Source organism: Solea senegalensis, linkage group LG10 (genome assembly GCF_019176455.1).
Source record: "Solea senegalensis isolate Sse05_10M linkage group LG10, IFAPA_SoseM_1, whole genome shotgun sequence".
In the NCBI taxonomy this organism is placed as follows: Eukaryota; Metazoa; Chordata; class Actinopteri; order Pleuronectiformes; family Soleidae; genus Solea; species Solea senegalensis.
The window spans coordinates 4,438,321-4,460,839 of NC_058030.1; the positions used below are offsets into that span (position 1 = coordinate 4,438,321).

At 39.1% G+C, this 22,519-nt stretch overlaps 1 protein-coding gene across 6 annotated transcripts; it reads right to left on the minus strand.

Annotated features, from left to right (window-relative positions):
• Positions 1-695: 695 nt before the first annotated feature.
• On the minus strand, positions 696-21,401 carry ppp6r3 (protein phosphatase 6, regulatory subunit 3). Of its 6 annotated transcripts, none has more exons than XM_044035579.1 (26): positions 21,181-21,401; positions 18,285-18,449; positions 17,973-18,206; positions 16,556-16,742; positions 16,230-16,367; positions 15,637-15,702; positions 15,386-15,498; positions 15,080-15,193; positions 14,113-14,239; positions 13,702-13,854; positions 13,413-13,562; positions 13,107-13,171; positions 12,882-12,997; positions 12,649-12,734; positions 11,675-11,761; positions 10,411-10,457; positions 8,695-8,749; positions 8,216-8,346; positions 7,874-7,989; positions 7,190-7,412; positions 7,003-7,100; positions 6,579-6,774; positions 5,603-5,620; positions 3,887-3,994; positions 3,587-3,661; positions 696-2,988 (listed from the first exon to the last, which is right to left on the minus strand). In XM_044035579.1, the coding sequence occupies exons 3-26, from the start codon at positions 18,197-18,199 to the stop codon at positions 2,937-2,939; spliced, it is 2,748 nt and encodes a 915-aa protein (XP_043891514.1). In that variant the 5' UTR covers positions 18,200-18,206; positions 18,285-18,449; positions 21,181-21,401; the 3' UTR covers positions 696-2,936. The 6 variants fall into 6 exon arrangements, with proteins under 6 accessions (XP_043891514.1, XP_043891511.1, XP_043891509.1 ...); XM_044035576.1 differs by having other exon boundaries at positions 3,587-3,658; positions 10,411-10,508; XM_044035574.1 differs by having other exon boundaries at positions 10,411-10,508.
• Positions 21,402-22,519: the final 1,118 nt, after the last annotated feature.

Genomic DNA, 22,519 nt, shown 5'->3' on the forward strand with positions numbered 1-22,519 from the left:
CATTACCGGCCATATGTCATTACATGAACACGTACAGTCACATGCTACGAATATATCATCTAGAACCTTAACACAAATCATTAATTAGACAGGCTTAACCATCAGATATCTGCATCAATACAGGCCTTCAAAATTGTTTTACCTTACTTGCCTCAGTAAGGTCACTTCAGCGGTTAAAAACCATTGATTCAGCACGGAGATGTGCAGATGGGCGCTGTGAGTCCCGCCCAGGGAAGCATTTTTCTACTAAACTGAATCCAGGTACAATTTGAAACCGGTCATATACAGCTTGTTCACTTCAGTGCCACCAAAATGAGATGTTTTCCTAGAGATAAATTTTAATCTAAAAAGGAAAAGTACATTTTAATTTAGATTCAGGAGAGTGTAATGGCTGTATAGACATAACTGTTTCTTCCTCTACGCAAATTTAACTCGATTATTACAACATAGAAAATATATAAAATATAATATGTTAACATAAAAAATACTGACCTCTTCCAGGTTTCCTGTGTAACGAGGATGTGCAGGAATGGTGACATCAGTGCTCTTCAAATGCGCCGCAGAATCATGAAATGAGTAAGAGCGTTTAAATGTTCCTCAGGCTGGTCAAACAAAATTGCGCAACTGCAACAGGTTTAACAGAACTTCAGCCTTGAAAGACAAGCTCAATAACCCATCTGCAAGGACCACTTGGCTTCAGAAAGTAAGATGAAATTTAATTAATTAATAAATCAGACAAATAGCTTTTACTCCCCTGCCAACATTGGTACAGAAAAAATAATTACAAAAACCATTTGGAACCAAACACTGACTCATGTGTTATGGTGTCGCATGGAGACAGAAAGGTTGCTATGAAAACAAAGGAGGATGCAGGCAGATGTGTTAGCGACTGGCCTTTAATAGGCTTGCGTGGACAGATGTTCAGCAGTGATGCTGCAACAGATTTCAAAGTCAGCTCTGGTTCCTTTTACCAAGTAGGGTTAAAAAACGGCCCAGTGCAAAAGTTGGTCATTTATTTATAATTTGAAGAGGGGGGAAAAAAAAGGTTGAGCATCTAGCATCTCAAACGCCAGACACTTCTCTCAGGAGAGGACAGGAGACTAAACGGAACCCCAAAGGCTGTAATGTACAGAGGCAACATGTCCAAACACGACAATGGCATTTTAAGTTCAAAACTTTTTTTTTTTTTTAAATTTCAAAGTAAATCCACTGCCTGAAGGTGTTGTTAGAAGGAGATTGCGGTGGAACAATGGTGCATTCAGACTGACAAACACTCTCAAAGATTATTTTCTTTGACTTTGAGGACTAACCATCACTGCAGGACACGAGGGTCTATATTGGTGTGGGTGTATCACTGGTTGTTGGAAAATAGAATTAACACCAAAACACTGCACAGTGTATTTATGGAGTGTAAACTCTCCAATTTAACCAATGAGTAAACAGTGTTTGTGTGACGTAAACAATGAGCCATGCTCAAATTCTTTGCTCCGCATTGACAACTCTGATTTGCCAACAGAGAACTGTCGGAACATGAATGAAGAGTAAACAATATTTTTCAGAACAGTTGCCTTCAAAAATTAATTCTCCCCCATAAACCTAAACACAGGTCTCTACATACTTTCTGCATTGCGTGTCTGCAGAGTTGCACACATATTCTGGTTACATGTTTACGCCTAAAAAGACAGTCCTCGCCTTCCATATTCAATTATTACAACATTTCTGGACTGCACATGGACATCTGGGTGTAGTGTTGCAAACACACAGGTGGACGACACCATTTATGTCACGCGGACCTAAGCGGACATCAAAACTATGAATTGGCCTTCATTATTTCAAGTTCTCATCTGAAGTTTATGTCCACAAATTTCCCCAAAATGCCATCACTGGTTAAAAATTACAGTTCTGCAGTGTCTAGATACACATTTAGCCTGAAACAAAATGAGCTAAATGTGAACTTAATACAAAAGAAAGCTCCTCGAAGTAAAGCCATTGGTTTAAAAAAAAAAAATCACAGGATTAAAAAAAATAAGTTGTGCAGGGCCAGAGAGACGAGTGTGGTTCTGAAACAACAAGCTCATAATGCTTTTACAACTCTGAGTGTCAAGCTGTGCTGACATTAATAAACTGCATCTCTCCTGCTGAACCTTCTAGCTGCGAGGTAGGAACCCAGTTAGCATCAATACATCTCGCTAGAAGAGGAGAGTCTATGTTGGTATGGCTCTGAAGTGACAAAACATAACCATCATTTTTCTTCCTTAATAAATAAAAAATATATATACCAAAAAAGCTTGTCAATGCAGAAGAATACAGGTGAGAAAATTTACAAAGAATACCTGCAACAAAATAAAACCTTTTCTTTTTTTTTTTCTTCTCCGTTAAAACGTGTTTCAATTTGAAGGAGCAGCTTTGCTCAGAGACTCAGACCAATGATGGGTGAGAATTCTTGACAGAGCTGCTGTTTAAGAGTGAGGATATCAGATCCAGCTAGTAAACAACAGCTTAGTGGTTGGCTGGGTCACCAATCAGCTATTCCCACTTCTGTGGTAATTCATCTTATGTGTCTGTATACATTTTTCTTTTTATAAAATATTTTATTCATACAATCATTTCTTTAACTATAGCAACATTACTATTTAATTTTGAGTGGCAAGATATCAGTCGCACATCACCTCATAAGAACAATAGTATATAAACAGATGCAGGAAAAAAAACTAGTATCCATTTGAGTACATCTCATTTTGCTTTTCAGTTCATCCCGTGTCTGTACACCTGTCTGTCTGACTGTCAGTGATGAGCCAATGGGAGTATTGCTGGTCCTGGTGGGGGGTGGGGGACATGTGATTGGTACAGCTCTGAGCAGTGACCTCTGCTGGCTAACCAGGAGCAGGGCTCTGCGTGGCAGAACAGGCTGGCCTTTGTCTGGCATTAGACGACCCTCATGCCGGCCCATTCACCACTGGCTCTGAGGACACGGCACTCTGGTCCAGTCTGCAAGAAAATGCACATAGATTGACATTTTTGGCTATCAGAAAGAAATAAAAGGTATAATAACGTTGTAATATTTTAGTTTAGGGTTATTATGTTGCAAGTTATCTTGGAGAATAACAAAACCAAAAGCACATTATTTATAATGTGTTGATTGGCATCCATTCATCTACCTGTAACCATTATCATGTACAAATGTTTACAGTATTTCTTTGCACAATATTATTGCAGTGTTATCAGTCAGCATGTTAATATGCATATTAAAAGTCCTACTTTAGACAAAAAATAGTTTTCTTAACGTCACGTAAACACATTAGTCCTTTTACTACAGCATGTATACGCTTAGTCGGACTAAGCCATAGTGTAGACTGCGGCGGCATCTTTATTCTGGCAACATGGCAACCACAAGAGCTATGCTCGATCAAATTTGTATCACGATTAACATGAACAGCAGGTAATTGTTTTTCTACTCCACATTAAATTAATTAATTAATTAATTAATTAAAATTGTGCGTGTAAACGTACCAAATATGAACCAACCCAGCTCTAGAAAACAACAAAAAACAAGCTCACATAGTTTCACTGAGGCAGTTTGACTTACTTGGCCTCTTCTATGGCTGACATTTCTTCTAGAGGACCATTGGGAAGCTCCACAGCGGACCGACACTTCTCACTGCTTTCAAGAAGGAAACACAACGGTGTTCAGTGTTTACTCCAATCTCAGCCTGGAAACATACTAACATTTATCTCCTGTTTCACTTCATCTCAACTCTTGATGATTCTTCCGACTTCAAAATCTACAGCACTTACAAAAAGTAACCACAGAACATTCATCAGTGCACAGGTGTGCATGCTTTTTTTTCATCTGCTAAGTGTGATGGTGCAATGTGTCGTCTCTGACCCCGATTTGGGACAGCAGGCTGCAGCCGAGCTGTTGACGACTGTTCGCTCCTGCTCCACACACTCCGCTACGGAGTATTTCTCTGAAGAAGCACTCTTCTCTTCATCACTGGAACACATACAGACGTACACACACACGCACACACAAAAACACACACATATATATTAATATGACAGGCATTTCATACCAAAATCTTTGCCCCACAGAAACACACAGAACACCGTGAGATGTGAAGAGTGATGCATGCTGAACTGACTGATAGAGCACACAGTAAAACAGAGGATGGAGGTGTTGAAATGGGCTAACTGAACAGTATGTAGGAGAAGCATCAAAATGTACAGCAAATGGAGAAAGTCAACTGTTTTGGTCGTTGAGCTATAAAGAACTCTTTTTACTTGTAGCTACAGAGCCAGCAAACAGCAGGCAGACCTACAAAATCAACTGATTAGACCAAAATAGATTGTGCCAGCCGTCAGTCTTGCTTTGTCTCAGAGAACCACCAATGATCTTGATGAGGCCTCAATCAAAGCAAAACACCAGAAACACCCAAATACAATCCAACAATGCCAATTACTCAGTGAAAGCTCTCATGACATATGTGACCAATTACAAACCTCTCTTATGGTTAAATTTGTCAACCATCATTTTTTTTTAATAATTAAAAAAAGCAATATCATTTTAGATTAAAGTAGTCTTATTGCAAAGAGACCAAAAAAAATGAATCTACCCCCTTAATGCTTACAAAAAGAGTCTAAATCCAACTTGAAATTCACAGATATTGAATAGTTGGCTGCTAACCCTTTTACTATCGAAGTTAACACAGAGATCTTAAATGAATAATACCTAATTTCAGCCACCGTAGATAAAGATCAGACACCCAAAACACTGGTGGACACAAGTTTCACACAAATCCATAGCATTAGTTTTGGCACATGTTAGTCAGGTAACACAAAACTGCACTGGTTTAAAGATAACATATTTAAAGTTATTAAGAGAAGGTCAATGCATTTGTTCATGTAGCCAAAGCCTAATAATTTAATATTTAAATAAAATTGACACTCCCATAAGCAAAATAAACATTTGATGTTAAAATATACAGTATAAGAGCACTTACTCTTATTGTAAAGCCATGTCGATCAGAGATTTAAAGAGGCTAACACTAAAGATTTTTAGTGAGCTAACAGGCAGTTTGTGTGTGAACAAAAAGACCACAGAACAATCAATGTTTCCAAAAAACAAACAGAATTCTTTTAGAACTAGTATTTGAAGACATGCCCTCTGTCTAAAGAGCTGACACATACATGAATTAAATAAGCTACGCCAAAACCAATATCCAGTCCTGCATGACAGAAATTCTCCACCAGTTATACCTTTCAATATGCATCTTCAGCACAGCAACTCAATCTAATCCAGGATTTTAAGAAGAAGACCATGGCTAAGGGCTAAAGGCAGACAAGTTGTGACATTTTAAACAATTATTTATTTTACACTGGGTTTGGCGTACTGTGATAAAAGTCATCTGGAAACTGAATAAACTGGAAAAACTGCACTTGGACAACACTATTTGTAGAAACACATGCAGAATGGAGATAATGAAGTAAACAAACAAGGAGCTGAAACCAAAGAAGATTGAAACTGGGAAAGAAAAGTTGGTGGTTGACGTGACAACAAGACTACATCACGGCTGCAGGCTGATCTCTAATTGGCTGTACATACCGATAAGATTTCAACACTCTGAAGAAGACCACACCCACAACGCACAGCAAGAGAGAGAGGGGAAGCTCAGGTTGTAAGTGTCGCTCAGTTCAGACAGTTATTTACACACACACACAGACAGACAATAATATTACAGCATCAACATGGGGACAGAAAGACAGAGGACGACCAAATTTAAAAGTTGATATAGGTTAGGCAAGCATTTCATTATGAAGACACTCAAGCAGGAAACCGTCCCGCCCTGTAGGACTGAAAGGTGGCTGTATTATTTTGATTGTAACATTTTCAGCAACTAAATAACCCACTGTAGCATAAACAATCTGCAACCCTATTACACCAGGACTAATAATGTTGTGATTAGTGTTTACGGCTTCAAGTATGGACAAATATTATTTCCAATATACAACTAAAACTCTAGACAGATATGTCCCCATGTTCTCACAGGGAGTCGGTCACTACAGAGAAAACAGCTTAATCCTGGAAACATCTTTCTCATTGTCAACGCCATCGTCTGAACAATGAGAATTTGGTTGGACAAAAGCATATCAGACAAACAACCCAACTGCCTGAACAGTCCATACAAAAACACAGCCCTGGAGATTTGAACAAAAACAGAGCCAGCAGCGTTTTTAAACTATGTGTTTGAGGCTCTGAAAACATTTGAGCATCTGGAGCAGAATTGATCTGTTTTTTTACTTTAACAAAATAGATTATGGAGAATATGGATGAAGCCTAAATGTGTTTGATAAGTCTAGGACTCATCTCCCACATTGGCTTTTTAACTACATGAACTGTGACCATGTGATAGCATTAGGGCACTCGTAATAAACATGTGACAACACAAATGAGACACATCCTGACAAGTTTCCATCCTGGATCAGAATACCTGGACGGGGTTCTTTAAACCTGCTACGATTGACATTCAATCACTAAGCACTACTGTGTATGGTTTTTTGTGTGGGTGTGTTTGGCGAACCTCTTGAAAACGGCAGTCTCGGTCTTGGCATCAACAGTGAGGCTGACTGTTTCTTTCATGGAGCCATTGATGACCGTCTCTGTGATGCTGCGCTGCTCACAGCACACAGTTTCTTCCTCCACTTTGGATTTCCCACAGTCTTTAGGTGAGGTGGTACGAGAAGAGGCCACATTGTTTCCCAACCAGCCATCACACTCTGTTAAGAAAGGCAAATCAGGCTACGGTCAAGTCGTTTAAAGTTATTTCAGCACTGAACTCACAGCTACCACAACAGAGGCATAATCACAAACTAATGTGATTCGGGGTTATTCAGCAGCTAAATGATGAAGTAGAATCACAGAAATGTTCAAAAGTCAAATTCACATGAAAGTTAAGATCACATGGGTGCTCACAAGTGACACACAAATTGATGTACACAACTCACCTTCAGGCTGCATGGGTGCATTGACCCCCAGTGGGTCCATTGTTTCTATGCTGGTTTCCATAGCAACAGGAGAGTTGCACCTCAGTGGGTCTTTTGGGCTGAAAAATAGCAATTCTGATTCATCAAACTCTTTCAGATTGACAGGAAAACTCCTACAGTGTTCTGCTACAACTTCCAGAAGCCCCACCTAACAGGTGTGAAATTGGAGAAATCTGCCCATCCTGTTTCAGAGTTGGAGTTGGCTGAAGGCGAGGTGCTCCATGATGCATCAGGAAGGGCGTCTGTTGTGGAGGAGGAGGGGGGGGAGGACAAAGGCGAGGAGGCAGCAGGGTCGCTGGGGCTAGAGGCTGGAGCTGTGGATGTACCTGTGTCCATGGGGACGTCATCAAAGTTGGCTGTCCACACTGGTCCTGAAAATAAAGGATGAACAGTCAAATGTAGTTCAAGTTTAATATGAAATTTGACATCTGGCATAAACAAACTTAAATGTGTCCTGAATGTTTTCTCAGATTTAATCACTGTAGCCACATTCACTGGAGGTCTTTGGAATGCAATCTGTCCATTGGACAGGAAGAAATAACCTACTCTGACTTACTGTAGTTTGACAGTTCGGGCCCATAGTATATTGATTTTTCTGTAGCCATGACCACAGTATTAACACCGATTAACAAAGAATCACCTATTCGAAATGGCATAGAGGAAGTGAGATCTTATCACAAGCCATCACAACAGATAAACTCTTGTGATCTCTCTGGACTTTGGTTTATTCTGAATCCAAATTCAGGTCCACACAAAGATTAAAACTGGCTAAACAATTACCACCTGCATCCAATTATTTTTGTTTCATCCTTGCATTAAGATGTACACCAACCTGTGTCAACTTCCATTCTGTCATCGGTGCTGGGGTTGGCAGCCTCAAATGGATCTCTCTTCCCATCCTCCTCCTCTGAATCTGTGCTCTCTTCACTGTCTGTGCTGCCTGAACTCCTGAGAGAGAAAGAAAAGATTAAAGTCTTTTTGACATGAGTTTGTTTGTATAGACACATTTTTAAAGAGAGGAACGATGACCATAGAGAAGTCACAAGAGAATTTTAGTTCATCTTATTTTGCACACACAAACAGCATAAAATTCCATACCTGTACGCCACCAATTCTTACTGAGTACAACTTAATAAAAACAAACAATCATTATGTAAGAGTTTGTTCAGCTGACCTGGGTCGTCTCTGTGCCTCTGGTGCGAAAGTGACATCTTTTTCATCCCAGATATCTTCCTCATCGGATCCAGCATCTTCAAACTGCTGGATTTTCTCTTTACAGCGTGCCTCAAACAAGGCTATGTTTGCCTGTGGAAACACAAACAAAAGAGAGATGTTCTTCATTAAAGGTCTAAACTACTTTTCCTTGCACAGACAAACTAAGTTAGGATCACCTAGCTGTGAAGCAGACAAACATGTGTGCCTCTCTAAACACAGCACAATAGCTGCACAGAGCCATTTCAATGGAAATGACTTGTATTGCACCTTGCTTCAAATGGATATTAAATTTATCATCTCACTTCTGTTTCTAACCTAATGTTAACAATGGTATAAGGAAGTACAAGACATGCTACTCCAAACAACATATTCTAATTTGTTTCATGACAATATCACTTTCTGCTCTTCTAATTCAAGATTAATAATCAAAGTACTTACACTTTCATTTGTATTCAGAGAAAAATTGATGTCTGATATTCTATCAAAGGGAATACTGCAATGTTAAAGAGAACAAAGTTTAGTTTAGTTAGGGTCATTAGGCATCCACATTCAGTACATGGCTACACACAAGCAGACAGACTCAAGCACACAGCTTCAATACTTCATGTTCAATACTGCAGTGACATTGAACACGTTCCTGCCCATGCCAGGTTTGTGGTAACAAGGAGAATGCTGGAGTACATGTTTGTTTGTTACATGCTTTGTTTTGAGTTGTAAATGGGTCAAACAAAGAAAAGCAAATAAGATATAGGATATACTGTATGTACAAGAAAGGCAAAATCACATTTCAATCTTCCTAGCTTATGGGATACTACTCACTGGCACTCAATCCACAGTAGGGCAGTCACATTTTGTTGAGCATTTTAATTTATTGCCTACATGGGATTTAAAGTTATATGCAGGGTGCATGTATTGGTTTACTACTGGATCAAATGAGGGTGTCAGCTGCAGAGTGCAGCAGCAAGGACAACTTGCAAGCCTACTACTACTACATGGAGGAGACACGGCTCTCTCTCTGCAGATATACTGTATAGTGCCCACCGCTTCAATAACTGCAGTAAATTGACTCATAAATACTTGTATTCAAACAACGGTGGGGGCTCAAAGAGACAAACTTGATCCTAATCAAGCTGACTGACTTGTGTTTCCATCAAACAATATCAGAATTCAAGCCTTTTAACGGAAAGTCAGAGCGCTCAGAGCAGAGTGTTAATTGTTCATTGCTTTTAGCTCAGCATTAAGACTGGGAAGTACTCCTGCTTTGACAGAATTGTCCGCAGCCAGTGAGCTACAATTGTAGGGCTGAACTATCACCATATTTTGTGACAGTGTGGCCATTTTGTTGTTAAAAAGGGTTAACCAAAGTCTTACATCCGAGACTTGACAATATGAATAAAAGGTCAATTACTTGCCGACTTTATGATGAACAAGATTGGAGGGTATATGATTCATAATCAACTTACCCAGGCAAGTACTTATCCCCTTCCTTACAAATTTGGTTGCGGAGATGGACCAAAAAGCTGAGACTTCATTAAGCCTTCCATTAAGTCCATATATAATTCTCATTGAAAAGTAAAAAGTAACTACAACAGCTGTAGTCTTTCCAATGAGAAACAAGTGAAAGGATGAAGAATAAGCAAATGAACAAAACCTGTGTGTATATGAACACAACAGTTATATTACCATCTACCCAATAGGCAACAAAATTATAGAACTCCATCATCTGATAGTGCCAATCCCAAAATGTATACCAAAGGAAAAAAAGCTTCACCCCCCACTAGCCATTTGATCAGAAAAAGGCACACATTTGAAATCAATTGAAAAATGATTAAACCCCAAATCCTGCTTGTCTTAAGGTAAAAAAAAGGGGCAGCACACAAAACCATAAAAGCTAGATAGTTCATAGCTCATATCATAACAGCTGCATGACATCTAGTGGCCATTCAGATTGTGATTTTAACCAGAATGGAATCCCCAACAACACTCATGTTGTGACATGCATTAATAATGGGGAAGAGAAAGGAGACCTAGATTTGTTTTATTTTTTTTAAATTGTGAATCACTAAACCTGCCTATCCAGCTTTTTTATGTTGCAAGTGCCCTGCCCCTTTCAGTCATACTTGAAAAGCGTAATCATGCAGGATGAGTACTCACTCCACAACATCGTCCTGATCAGCAAACTCTTCATCATTGAAGCCGAACTGCTCAATAAAATTGGACGTCATTTGTTGCATCTGATAATCAGAAAAGGCCTGGCAAAACCCAAGACCAACGATAATGATATAGTCTTGGCTCTACACAAAGCTGGTCATTACTTGCAGTACAGATACAAATATAAACGCTGAGTTGTAAATACACAGTATGTAGAACATGAAACGGGTCAAAAACATGCATTTACAGTCAAATTCCACTACACATTAATAATACTTGGAGTAAAAAGTAAACTCTATTAAAGTCACAGTCACTTCTAAATAACATTAGTAGTTAATTTAATAGGGTGTAGAGATGTTTAGAGGCGATACTGTGCAGGATCCATAGCCACAAAGTGTAACATGACAAGAATTGAAAACTAATTTAACTTTCAGCCTTTGGGGATATACGTTGCATACATGCAATTAAACAATAACAAAGACTATATAAAAAAGCATCAGTGTTACCAAGGGGTTCAGTGACCAAATAAGATACATCATAGATTGATCCAGTGTGGCCTGCAATGTAAGAGCCCCTGAATGACTTCCCATCTTTACGTCATGCGTCATTTCCTTAATGTCACTTGACTTGACTGTTGCAGCCACAGCAAAAAACACTGACACTTTGTGATTTAGGGAAAGGAAGTTGTGGTCTAGTAGAAAAAGGTACTGACTGAACTTTGACACTTTTATAGCACCAACCCAAGTGCACAGATACTTCAGAGTCTTCAATAATGTCTCATCATTTGGCAACGTATTTGGCCAGCTAGTAAGAAAATCTAAATTGCGTCAAATCTAAGTATCTGTAAAACATAACGTTACACAAACAAATCACAGAGGAAAATGTGCTTATTACACTAAAACAGAAAAGACAAAATTACTAGGATTGGCAGCACCACAAATTTGATGAATACTCAAACGGGCAGGGAAGAAATCTAAGAACTTGCAAGACCATAAAACCAAAGCCATTATCTCTAAGCATTCAAGTCCAACTAAAGTCAATCAAAACCACTGCTAAAAAAATGCTGTCAATTTACACTGTTTAGAGAATTCACTTCTGATAATTGTATAATTGCACATACAGAATAGCACACATGGCAAAAACAAACAAACTGCTGTTTAGGAATGCCAAATGTAGACATTTTTTTAATATCAGTTCAGTCTGTGTGGCTATGGGTCTGCCTTGTGTAAAAAAAAAAAACACATTTGTGTGTGTGTGGGGCTCTTACTTGTTGCAGGGAGGAGTCCTGGTGAAAGCCACCATCTTTAAAGTCCACCTCATCATCACTGGAAGAATGGATGTGGTGTGTGTTTACCTAGAGGGTTGAGCGTTAAAAAGGGCCTTAATGAGCAAAGTCTATACACTGCTTTAAAGTAAATTCCAAAGTACTCTACTAAACTGGTCGTCCATAAAAAGTGTAATAAAATAAAATGGATGTTGTTATCCGTAACTCAGCACTTCTGGAGGAAGGACAATATTTCAGTTTGAGGAGGGGGCCATGTTTTTCTGCAAGTAAAATTTAATACTGAAAGCCAATTTTCTTAAATTTCATCAGTGTAACTACAGTGACTGTGGATGCACATATTTGGTGAGTAGTGGCATTTAATCACAGAAACAGCCCAACCCAACAAGCAGAGAGGACCACCTCTTTTTTGTGCTCTGTCACCTGATTGGATTAATTTACTCCAGAAGTCCAGAAATTAAGTGACCCATGTGATCACAATCAGCTTCAATTTTAAGTGTTTCCTTTCAGAACACAAATAGGCAAATTAGGCCTGTGCTTTCATGGCCCATGGTACTGGAATGATCTTCAGGCTAAACTCAAACATGTGGCCCTTGTCCTTCTGAATGACTTTACATGTAGAATAGTGGAAGTAGTTGCCAATAGTTGTATCTGTCTCAATTAATGAGTTATAATTGCTGCCTTATACTTGATGCTGAGACAGCTCGTCTTAGTGTCATTTTAATCTAAATGTGACTTCTGAGTAAATTAAAGGTTTGAATGATTAAGAGCTCACAGTATTAGAGCCACTCGAATTGGCTTTAATACTGCACTTCAATGCCTCTGTTCTGCTGATATACTGCTAAAGAGTCAAGAATGAATTGAGGGCCACTTACTATCTAAACAACTCTGCTGCATTCACAGCATGTGCAGTGAAACTAAAGCTTGACATCAGTGTGGAAATGAATGGGGTTTCTCACCAGGTCAACAGTGTTTCTCTTGTTTGTGTCAGCCAGTTGCACAGAAATAAAAGACTCCCATTTCTCCCTGTCCTCTGCTGGGAGCTCTGCGTCAGACACACAACACACAGTTTGCGGGACATAAACACATACTGTACAGGTGCCAAAGCTTATTTTGTTTTACACTTGATACATAGGACTTCTCAGCTCCTACTGAAACAAGAATTGTGCACATGAATATTAATTCATCTTACCTGAAGTGAGCTGTTGTATCTGTGGCCCATTTGGGCCTTTGTCACAGTTATGAACTATAGAGTTGGCTATTCTGGTGAGGTGCCCCATGTAGCCTCGTCGTCGACCACCTTCTGCCCTAAAAACACAAACAAATGCGTTAGTTTGCGTCACTTTGGGACTATTAATGCCAGAGGACATAAAATGTATTCTGCAATCTAAACTAATCATTTATTCAAAATACTCACTGTTCTTTCTCATTGGAACTCCATGCATCAATGATTCTTTGTATAAACTGGCACTTTTGAAAAAGCTGGTGGAGAAAAAGTAAAGGAAAATTAATGATAATCACTTAACATACAACACAATAAACAAATAATGCAAACATGTACCAGATTACCTACAAAAGTGAGAACTTTCATGTACAGTAAGGGCATCATTTGAGTATTTGACCGTGTAAAGTCTACTTGGCATTGTTTGTTTAACAACATTTGGTAAAAGTCCCACAAAATAAAACCATAAGAAGACTGTAGTTCTTTCTCGTATCGTCTTACATGTTTGATGAGGATGCTCTCCCTTGCATGTTCTTGCTCTGTGTCCGTTTGAATTTCAGTCGGGGCAGGGGGCATAGCCAGAATCATGGCTGTGCAGATCTCCACCTGAATGTGGAGGAAGTTGTTCCAGATGTATTTGAAATACATGTCCTGTTGAACAAAAAGGAGATGCATTAGTTACATTGTCTAAACGATTTTGCTGTTCGTTTAAAATACTTCAGACAGTCTGACAAGAGTTAACACTCACAAGAGTGGAACGAAAGCATCAAAACATCCAGATGGTACTCACTAAAATGATTCCCAGTGTGTTGAGGTTAATGAGTTCTGTGTTGATGCTATGTGTGTTGCTCTGCAACAGACTGGCCACCAGTCTGACCACATTGAGTCTGGTGTTGCCAACTGGAGGGTCCAGCACCCCCCACGTTGTTTTCATCATATTCTTCTGTTGGTGGAGAATACACATGGCTCAGTATAATAATGCATAATAATGACTACATTGAGTATTTATAGAGCCACGTAGAAAACATGCAGTGATAGTTTCTGTGACAGTCATCAGCAGCTGATGTTTCTCAAACACTTTCATTTTCAGGGAGAAAACTCCTGCTTTTTACATACTCATTCAAGGAAAACTAGAAACAGCTGACAATTGATGGTGACATATAATAATTAGACTGCTTAAAGCAATCAATGTAGTTCTTACCTTTGGGGGTTCCAGTAGCAGCTGGTGAAAATCTTTCAGTCGGGGTCTCACAGCCTCTAGGATGCTGTGGTTGACTGAAAATGACGGGTGGGACATCCCAGGGGGGCAATCCATATGGCCTTCAAACCTAAAACATGGAAAGCAAACCTCTGATGTTATACCTCAAGTGATGTAAACATTTGCACTGATGAGGCTGATTTCACTATAATTTACAGATGTGAACACAGCATGTTTGTATGCAATAATTCTTGATGTGTTAACTCATCCATAACTCCTCGTTCTGGTGGAATTATGAGAAGTATGACTCAGAAATGTCTGTTTTTAGGTACAAACGATGACTCCGGTCATCACTTTCAGTAATCTTCTGCACATTAGTGCATTTTTGTTTTTTTTTATTAAAAAAAGCATAATCTCTGCTGCGTTTAAATCTGCTGTCCATATTACCCAGGGTTTTTCAAGCCCTGTTTATGTTTGAACATACCTCTATTTTATCTGCCCGCGTCTAGTGCATCTGAACGGTCAGGTAATCTAAAATTCCTATTATGTTTATAAGAATGAAGATAACTTCTTATATGAAGCCGAAACACATGTCTGGACGCATTTCATTTTTTCTCAGAAATGTGAGCCTGGGTGAACCCAGCCAAGTCTGCCAGCAATTTGATTTCGCTCTGCAGACACATCTGGCAAGGACAGCGTTTTGGTGTCGTTGCCAGATGAGATTGAGATGCAGTCTGGTGTTAGACTATAAAAATGCCATTTTAAAATGAAAACACAATTGCCATAGCCATAGTAAATAAAAACAATTACAAAGCTAGACAAAATATATACTTGGTGTTAATAAAAATGTAACAAAAGCAAAAAACAAACTCAACTGAAGGCATTTCATCTTCTTTAACAATCTCATTACCTACAGTAAAGCGTGTGTCGCAATAAAATATCAAGAGTGGCAAAAGAGAATATGACATACGCTGGTCTCCTCGTCTCAAACAGTGTAAGCAGGATCTGGATAACACTGACAATTGCAGACTCGTTCTTTTCCTTGTCAAAGATATTCGACAGCAGCTGCTCCACTGTCTCCTGCCTGAGGACAACAAAGAGACGAGAAAACAGACTCAAAGTCAGACCAGTGGCCTTAACACTCTGGTGCAGCATTCATAATCTAGACAATATCATATTAGCAATAACATAGTAAGGGTTTAAAGGCTAGGTCACATTCAAAAACATCAGAGAAATTAACCGCAACTTTCAATGTTTTGTGGTATAAACTACATACTTTTCAAGTGTGGCCAGAAGGGGATCAGGCTCTGAACAGCCCTGGACCTGGAACATCTGATCCCTGCTCAGTCTGATGATCTCACACAGCGACTGGGAGGCGTTGGAGTGTCTCTGTACAATGAGAAACAAAACGGAACAGAGGCATGATAAATTCATGGTCTTGTGTTCAACTTATTTGAAGTCTAGTATATTTAAAGGCAGATAAATACTATCTTCCTGACTCCACAATATCCAGAATATGAATCTTACATCTTCATCTTGAGAGGGCTGTACCATGTCCACCAGTCTCTGAATCACCTTCTCCTCATTCAGCCACTAACAGAAAAAAGTAAACAGTCAGGATGGCACAGAATATTCAGATACAATGGCAGAAAACAAACCTTTCAAACTTCACATGTATTCATGATCACTTTCAATGTAGCAAGGTATAACTGGTTTGTCATTCTGATTATCTACTCATACCTGACGATCCACTGCAGCTAAGGCATTGTAGGTAAACTTTAAATCTATTATATTGTGACTAAATATTCTGTAAAGATGCATTTAGAAACAAACATACTATGGTGGATACACTGAAGTCAGATGCAATGACTGATAGAGGCTCAAGCTGTAAAGCTTGTTCTAGTAGAGAGACTTTGCATTGACGTGTCAGTGTAAGACAGCTTATGTCCTTTGTACTGCGTAAATAAGACAATACTGAGCCAAATCACAATGAGCAAATGGTTGTTGGCCAGGTTTTTGGAGTGTGATGTCCAACTTAATACATTTCAAGTTAACAGATCGGAGAGGTAATTTAGCACTAGTATAAAACTGCTACTGCTTACTGTCCGACCACTACTCACGGTAAGAACATCCTGTCTGAGCTGTTGTGGTTCAATGCAGGTGAGCATTCGGAGCAGCAGGTCCATGATGGCAGATGTCCCAATGTGTTTGATCATCAAGTCTACAAAGTCCTCCCGCTTTCGTAAAAAATCCACTATCTACAAACACAAAGCAAACATGCAAACCTTGAATCTATTACATCACAAAAAGCCTTTTCAACTGAAGTCTCAATTATTAAGTCCAAATGGAAAAGACTAAAACAAATCAGTGATTGCAGAAAAATAATTTATGACGACAACTTGCATCACACTGCAGTGTACTAATCACCCCATTCTTTCAGACTTACCTGTTCGGGCTTGCGTCCTATAAGAATGGACAACACCTTGGAAAAGAAACTGGCCAGGAGAGGGTTGAGGGGTGGCTCATTCTGGAGGAAGCCATAAAGTTTCATCAGCAGTTTCTCATCTTCTCCCAGTCTGTCATTTATTTGGCCCACATCTGATGTAAGCAGCTCACATGATATGTTGGGATACCTGGAAAACAAAAGCTGTACCTTAGATGTTTTCTCAATATGCTGGTTATTGTACTGAACTGTGGAAAAGGTCAAGCAAGTCAAATATATGTAGATGATTGGGTTGATCATAAAGACAGTGGGTAATGTCAAATAAGATTTATACACCAGGTCTATTAGACAGAGCAGCCATGGCTCCTCTTAATCTTCTTTTATTTATATGGAAATTACTTAAAAGGGGAAATCTGGTACTTCAATCTGTGATACATTTGTAATTGTGGGTGTATAGAAGAATAGTACTCACAAAAACACAGGACTTTTTGTGGCTGGTCCCAATTGCACCAAGCCACTGAAAACATGCCATGGCTTCCACAATCCAAAAACTACCATTCACTTACAAACCTGTATTTGTAAACATGGATCACAGAAAACAAAATACCAGAACTCCTCTTTAAAACTGACTTTTCAAACACAGAGATAGAGGGGAAAAAAGAGTGGCATATTCTTTTTAAATTTCAGGCTCACAAGTTTATCAAAAAATATTTAACTAATGGTTAATGACAGCAGATATCGACACCTTTAATGTATATTGATATGCCTGATATTGATGCCTGAGATATAGGCCTTTCATATCTAACCATTATTACAAATACAACAGGCGTTTACTGTGTGTAATTGAGCTGTCACACGGGTATAACCATGCCAAAGCAGTGAAAGGATAGGAACCAAATCAATGCAGGAAACATGAATTTTACTTGCATTTTGGAAAGAGGAACCAAATTAATGTATTTAGTCCACAACAGCTCCTAATCCACATAAAAAGACCTTGCAGCATAATTAATATTTTCTCAAAAGTAAGAACAATCACAGTGGAGTCTGCAACCCTGAGGGTGACTGCCACTAATATCAATATAAAGGCCTGGACTGGACAGGGCCTGTTGTTTTTTGAATGATGCTAAAAACAAAGCTTTACAAACCAAGAGTTAGTGAGTCACTTTGTATGCCAGTTGTGCATCAATTCATTACAACAACAAAAAATGACTCTTAATTTAATTAATGCATGAGTAACACAATCACTCATGCATTGAGTTTGTCTTTAGGGAGATATATGATGACTATTAAATCTTACATGTCTGTGTAAATGGGCTTTTATTTTTAGAAATAAAAAGGAGAAAAATTAGACTGAAAAATATCATCTGCAAATGTGTAAACAAATTAGATCCATATTCCTCTTTAAACCATCTTCTCTTACTTGTATTTAACTTTTTCTTCGACATCAGTATTTGGTTCCTGTGTGATGTAGGTAACCAGGTCCTCCATACACTGCGGTCTCAGCAGGAAGTCAACCAGTTTGTGGTTCTGGGCCTTGCACTCCTGCAGGACATCATCCTCATCCATTACCTCAGTCAGTGTTACATCCTCCTTCTCTAGCAGCGTGTCAATATGGGATGTGGTGTGGAGGTCAAACTTCCAAAACATCTTGGCTCTGAAAAGGTAAAGACAGAAGTTGTCACAGCAATTAACATGAACATAGGGTTCTCCTTTAGAGGTGAGCAGAACCTACCGGAGTATGTGGGAGTCCAGACGGAGGAGCTCAGGTTAAAAAGAGGTGTGTTGTAATCTTTGGGAGTTGTGGCCCATTCCAGGCTAGCCGGATGAACAGGCAGGCAGACAATGGAGAGGGACAGACTGACAAATGGCACACATACAGCAGTTTAACAGCACACACCTGGAAGCAAGAAACAGAGACATGTTAAGATCAGCAATTTGTTGTCTAAAGTCTATGTCTGTACTGGACTTGATAAAGAACTTAACATCTCAGTTCTCAGCATGTACAAGAGCGTCTTTATTCTCAACATTCAATAAATTCTAGGCTGTTTTATTAAAGCCTTAAATCTCATGTACATTATGTATAACAACTTTAATGTATGGCCCAGAGAAGTATTAAATCGCTTCTAAAGGCTGTATTCAGATCAATTTCAACCCCAAAAAAAAGGCCCACACACTTGTTTGGGACCAGCCTGCTGGCGTGTTAGTACAAGAAGTTTTACATGCTTAACAATGCAGAACATCAAATAGGTTTAATGAGGCTCATGCAGCAAGTGCTTGTTTTGGTCAATTAAATACACGGGCAAAGTGCTAGTGGAATTATTTGTAATTTATGTTATTAATCATTGCAAGGCAATAATAGCAACTAAAGATAAAATATTAACTACTACGATAACTTTCAACAGTTGTACAGTTCCACCCGCAAGCTTTTTCTGGCATTAATGTACTTTAAACACAAAATCTGCGAAATTTGATGTCCTGAACTATTTATTTTATTCTCTCTCTAATGCACCACAACAGTAGAGTACAATCCCCTGTGCAGTTAAATGTTGGACTGTTTGTCAGCAACTAGAACCACAGTTACACAAAAAAACACTGACCCCAACAACTGTATAATTCTTAAATATAGTTTAATAGAAGGATACAGAATCTTAACAACCAGAGCCCAAAAGTCAACACTATAAAATACCTGTATATCACAGAGTGGTAGGCGGAATAAAAAAAGCACCTACCACTAAATCTGGCACAACTGTAGAAAAGGCTTTGCTACTTTCTTAAGTGGTGAATTACCAGTGTTATAACATAAGTGTGAAGCTGATCGTTCCCTCAGCAGACACACCTTTGTGCACGTCATTCAACTTAATACCCCACAAGCAATATAAATGCACATGTTTTACTTTCTTTCTGACTAATCACTTGCAAGTAAACTGAGCTGAAATCACAATATAGTTGTTTCATACGGCTACCAAACCCAGTTCCATTGTGACACTGTTACGATCAACATAACTGAATCGCTACCTGGGCAGTTTTCATGAAATGGACTATGATAGGAATGTCTGTTCACATCTGATGCTCAATAAAACTGTATCACACCTGAGTTAAGTATTATCCTTTTGACAGATGTTAAAAATGATTTCTGGCTAAAAGCTTCTTTAAATACTGAAGTTTGGCTACTCTTGAGTGAACCGTGTACACAGTGGCTTGAAACTGATAATTTTATACATATCAAAGGTCAAAGGCCATAAAACACTAAAACAACCAAGCAGAAAAAAATTCTTAGCCTCAAAGTTTACTGTTTGGATGGCTGTGAGCACCGACCACCGTCACAAGATGCAAAATAATGTGTCTATGTAAAATTGACTGGTTTGAGCTCTGAGCCTACACAGAGTTGTACATTTTTTATTGCATACATCAATTAATCAGTCACAACCATCTCCTACGGGAAAGAGAATTCATCATTTTGATTGAATTCTCTGGGGATGCATGTATACAAGACCAGGTGAAGAAAGAGCTGTGTGTAATGATCCGCATAAAGTTCACCGTTAGAGTGTATTGACACTCTGGGAAACTGCGCTACATTGGTGGAGGTTTACTCTCTTGAGTGCTTTCGCTAGTTTTCCTTATTGTTCAGTTGCTACACAGCTCAAGACCCAACCTTAACCCAGAAAACTGTGGTGACTGCAAGTTAACCATTAGCTACACATAGGGCTGGGCAATGATTCAATAAGTATAAACACCGTGACAAGACCTATACATTATTATGTTTAAGCTTCATACAAACACACTTAATGGTAAAATTCATATCCATATTTAACTATTCTACCTCAGATGTGTGAAATACTTCTTATTTTAAAAAAGTGTTTAATTAAGAACTACATTTATATTGTTTTCTTAGCACCAACAATCAGGATTTCGTTATCCGACATTTAATTTGATGATTATCAACATAGACTGATCTGATTTTCTGTGTCAATCTTTATGGACACACTGTCCAGCCCTATTGAATATTTTCCAGATGTCCAGCCATCGCAGGCAAAGTCAACACCAGTGAAAACACATAGCGGCCGTATCACAGTCACAGCTTGCGTTTGGTTAGAATTTAATATAAGCATGCTCTCACTTCGGCAGATCATGGGCAAACAATCCATAATCACATCAACTACCGAGCTGCAATAAAGAACAAGTAACTCATATTAACAAAACGTCAGTCCCCTTTACATACCAGGGCCCAAAACATTTACCGCTAATGCAATACCAACACACCGGCTGAGGCCAACAAGCTAGCGTCAGTAGCTATCGTTAGCCACTGTAAGCTAACCTGGTCACCTAAAATCCGGAACAAACTAAAGAAAAAAGTAGAGGCGTCGTTGAATTAAACATGATCGGTGGCACTTGAAGCTGGCGTTAACAGGCAGCAAACTTGACCGGCCAAAAAACAACACGGCCTTACGGTATGTGCTAAAGCTAAATGTTAGCGTTACGTCCTAACTGGAGGTTCACCACCAGTGTCTGACAGCGCAGTGTTAAGATGGCCAAGTATAGTCAGCTAACGTTAGCCGGCCACCAGAAGACTGCTGGTTTACCGTCTCTTCAGCACCAACCCAAGTGTATGGACTAGCAAGTGTACTTACCAACAGACAACGGTAAACGGCGACTCTCCAGCATGCGGCTTATCTCGCCATGAGTCCCGGGTTTAAACACAGCGAACGCGGAGATCACACGGGACTGCGGTGAGGAAAACAAAGCGTTTAAAAGTGATTCTGACAGGCGCGAAAAGGGTAGATCATCAGAGGGCACTTTTCAAGATGGCGGTTCCGTCAACTTCAGCGACCCCTTCCCCCACTACAGCTGCGGCGTATGTCACTCAAATGGTCACAGCGAGACTATTGGTTGTAATCCCATCGCACAAACCCCGCCTTGAATTGTCATTGGCTCCCAGGCGTGTTACTTCTATGCGTCATTTAATGTGCTACATATGTCGTGTGGCCCGGAAGAGCGGAGTTTATACTGTATAGCTGTAACTGACTGTGTATGTCGGGAAAAACACTCTTAAGAAAAAAACTTTACATGTGTCCCATTTTGTTGTGTATTGCATTCTTGAATTTGGCAACGCTCGCTTACACAGGATGTTAACCCCACCCGCGCGTTTGCTTTAGATTATGAATCGAACGTACTCGCACAGCACGAGCAGACAGTTGGCTCGTTGAGAAACGCCCAGTTTGCTGAGGAGGATGGTGATGGAACCAAGGCAACGCACATGTGCAGTAAACTGTGTTTTATCTTTGGCGTAGTGTCGAAAACAAGAGCAAACGCCACTTTGAAAGTGTTGTCCAACATAAACACTCACCTGGCTTTTACGATTATTTTCCGTCCCTGTCAGCACGTAAATAAAGTGGTCGTGTTATTTGAAACAGGGTTGAGGTAAGATGAAAGATCTTCAAAGTCACTTATAATGTGGACTGAAATACAGATTATCCCATTTAAGAGCACATCATTCTTACACTGCATTTTAGAGCAGAATACCAAATGTAAACATTAACAAAATAAATAACAGAAAAAGAGGTGTTTTGGATATTAAACTTAGCTAGAATGTAGATTAAATTAATGTTAATAGTTATAGTTAATAGTTGCTTTAAATCAGGATTTCCCTTCATTATAAAACCAAACAATATAAATTTAATTATGAATTTTAGTTAGATGTCTAGCTTTTGGTTCAAAAGGAGACTGAGGCCATCCCAGGACATCTGACAGAAGGTTTAATCCCAAAAGAGATGAGTCATTGTTTCATTTGCACTGTGACAAAATTTCACCAGATTATTTTGACCCCAGACACCCCACCCGTGAGGATTTCCTTTATGCATTCATTATTATTATTAGTTTTTGTGCTCCTTTATTTTGTGTACTTTGTGTGAAGTATTTTCCAATTTCTTTCTGTCGTTCACGTGTATGTTATTCTATATTTATTTGTTA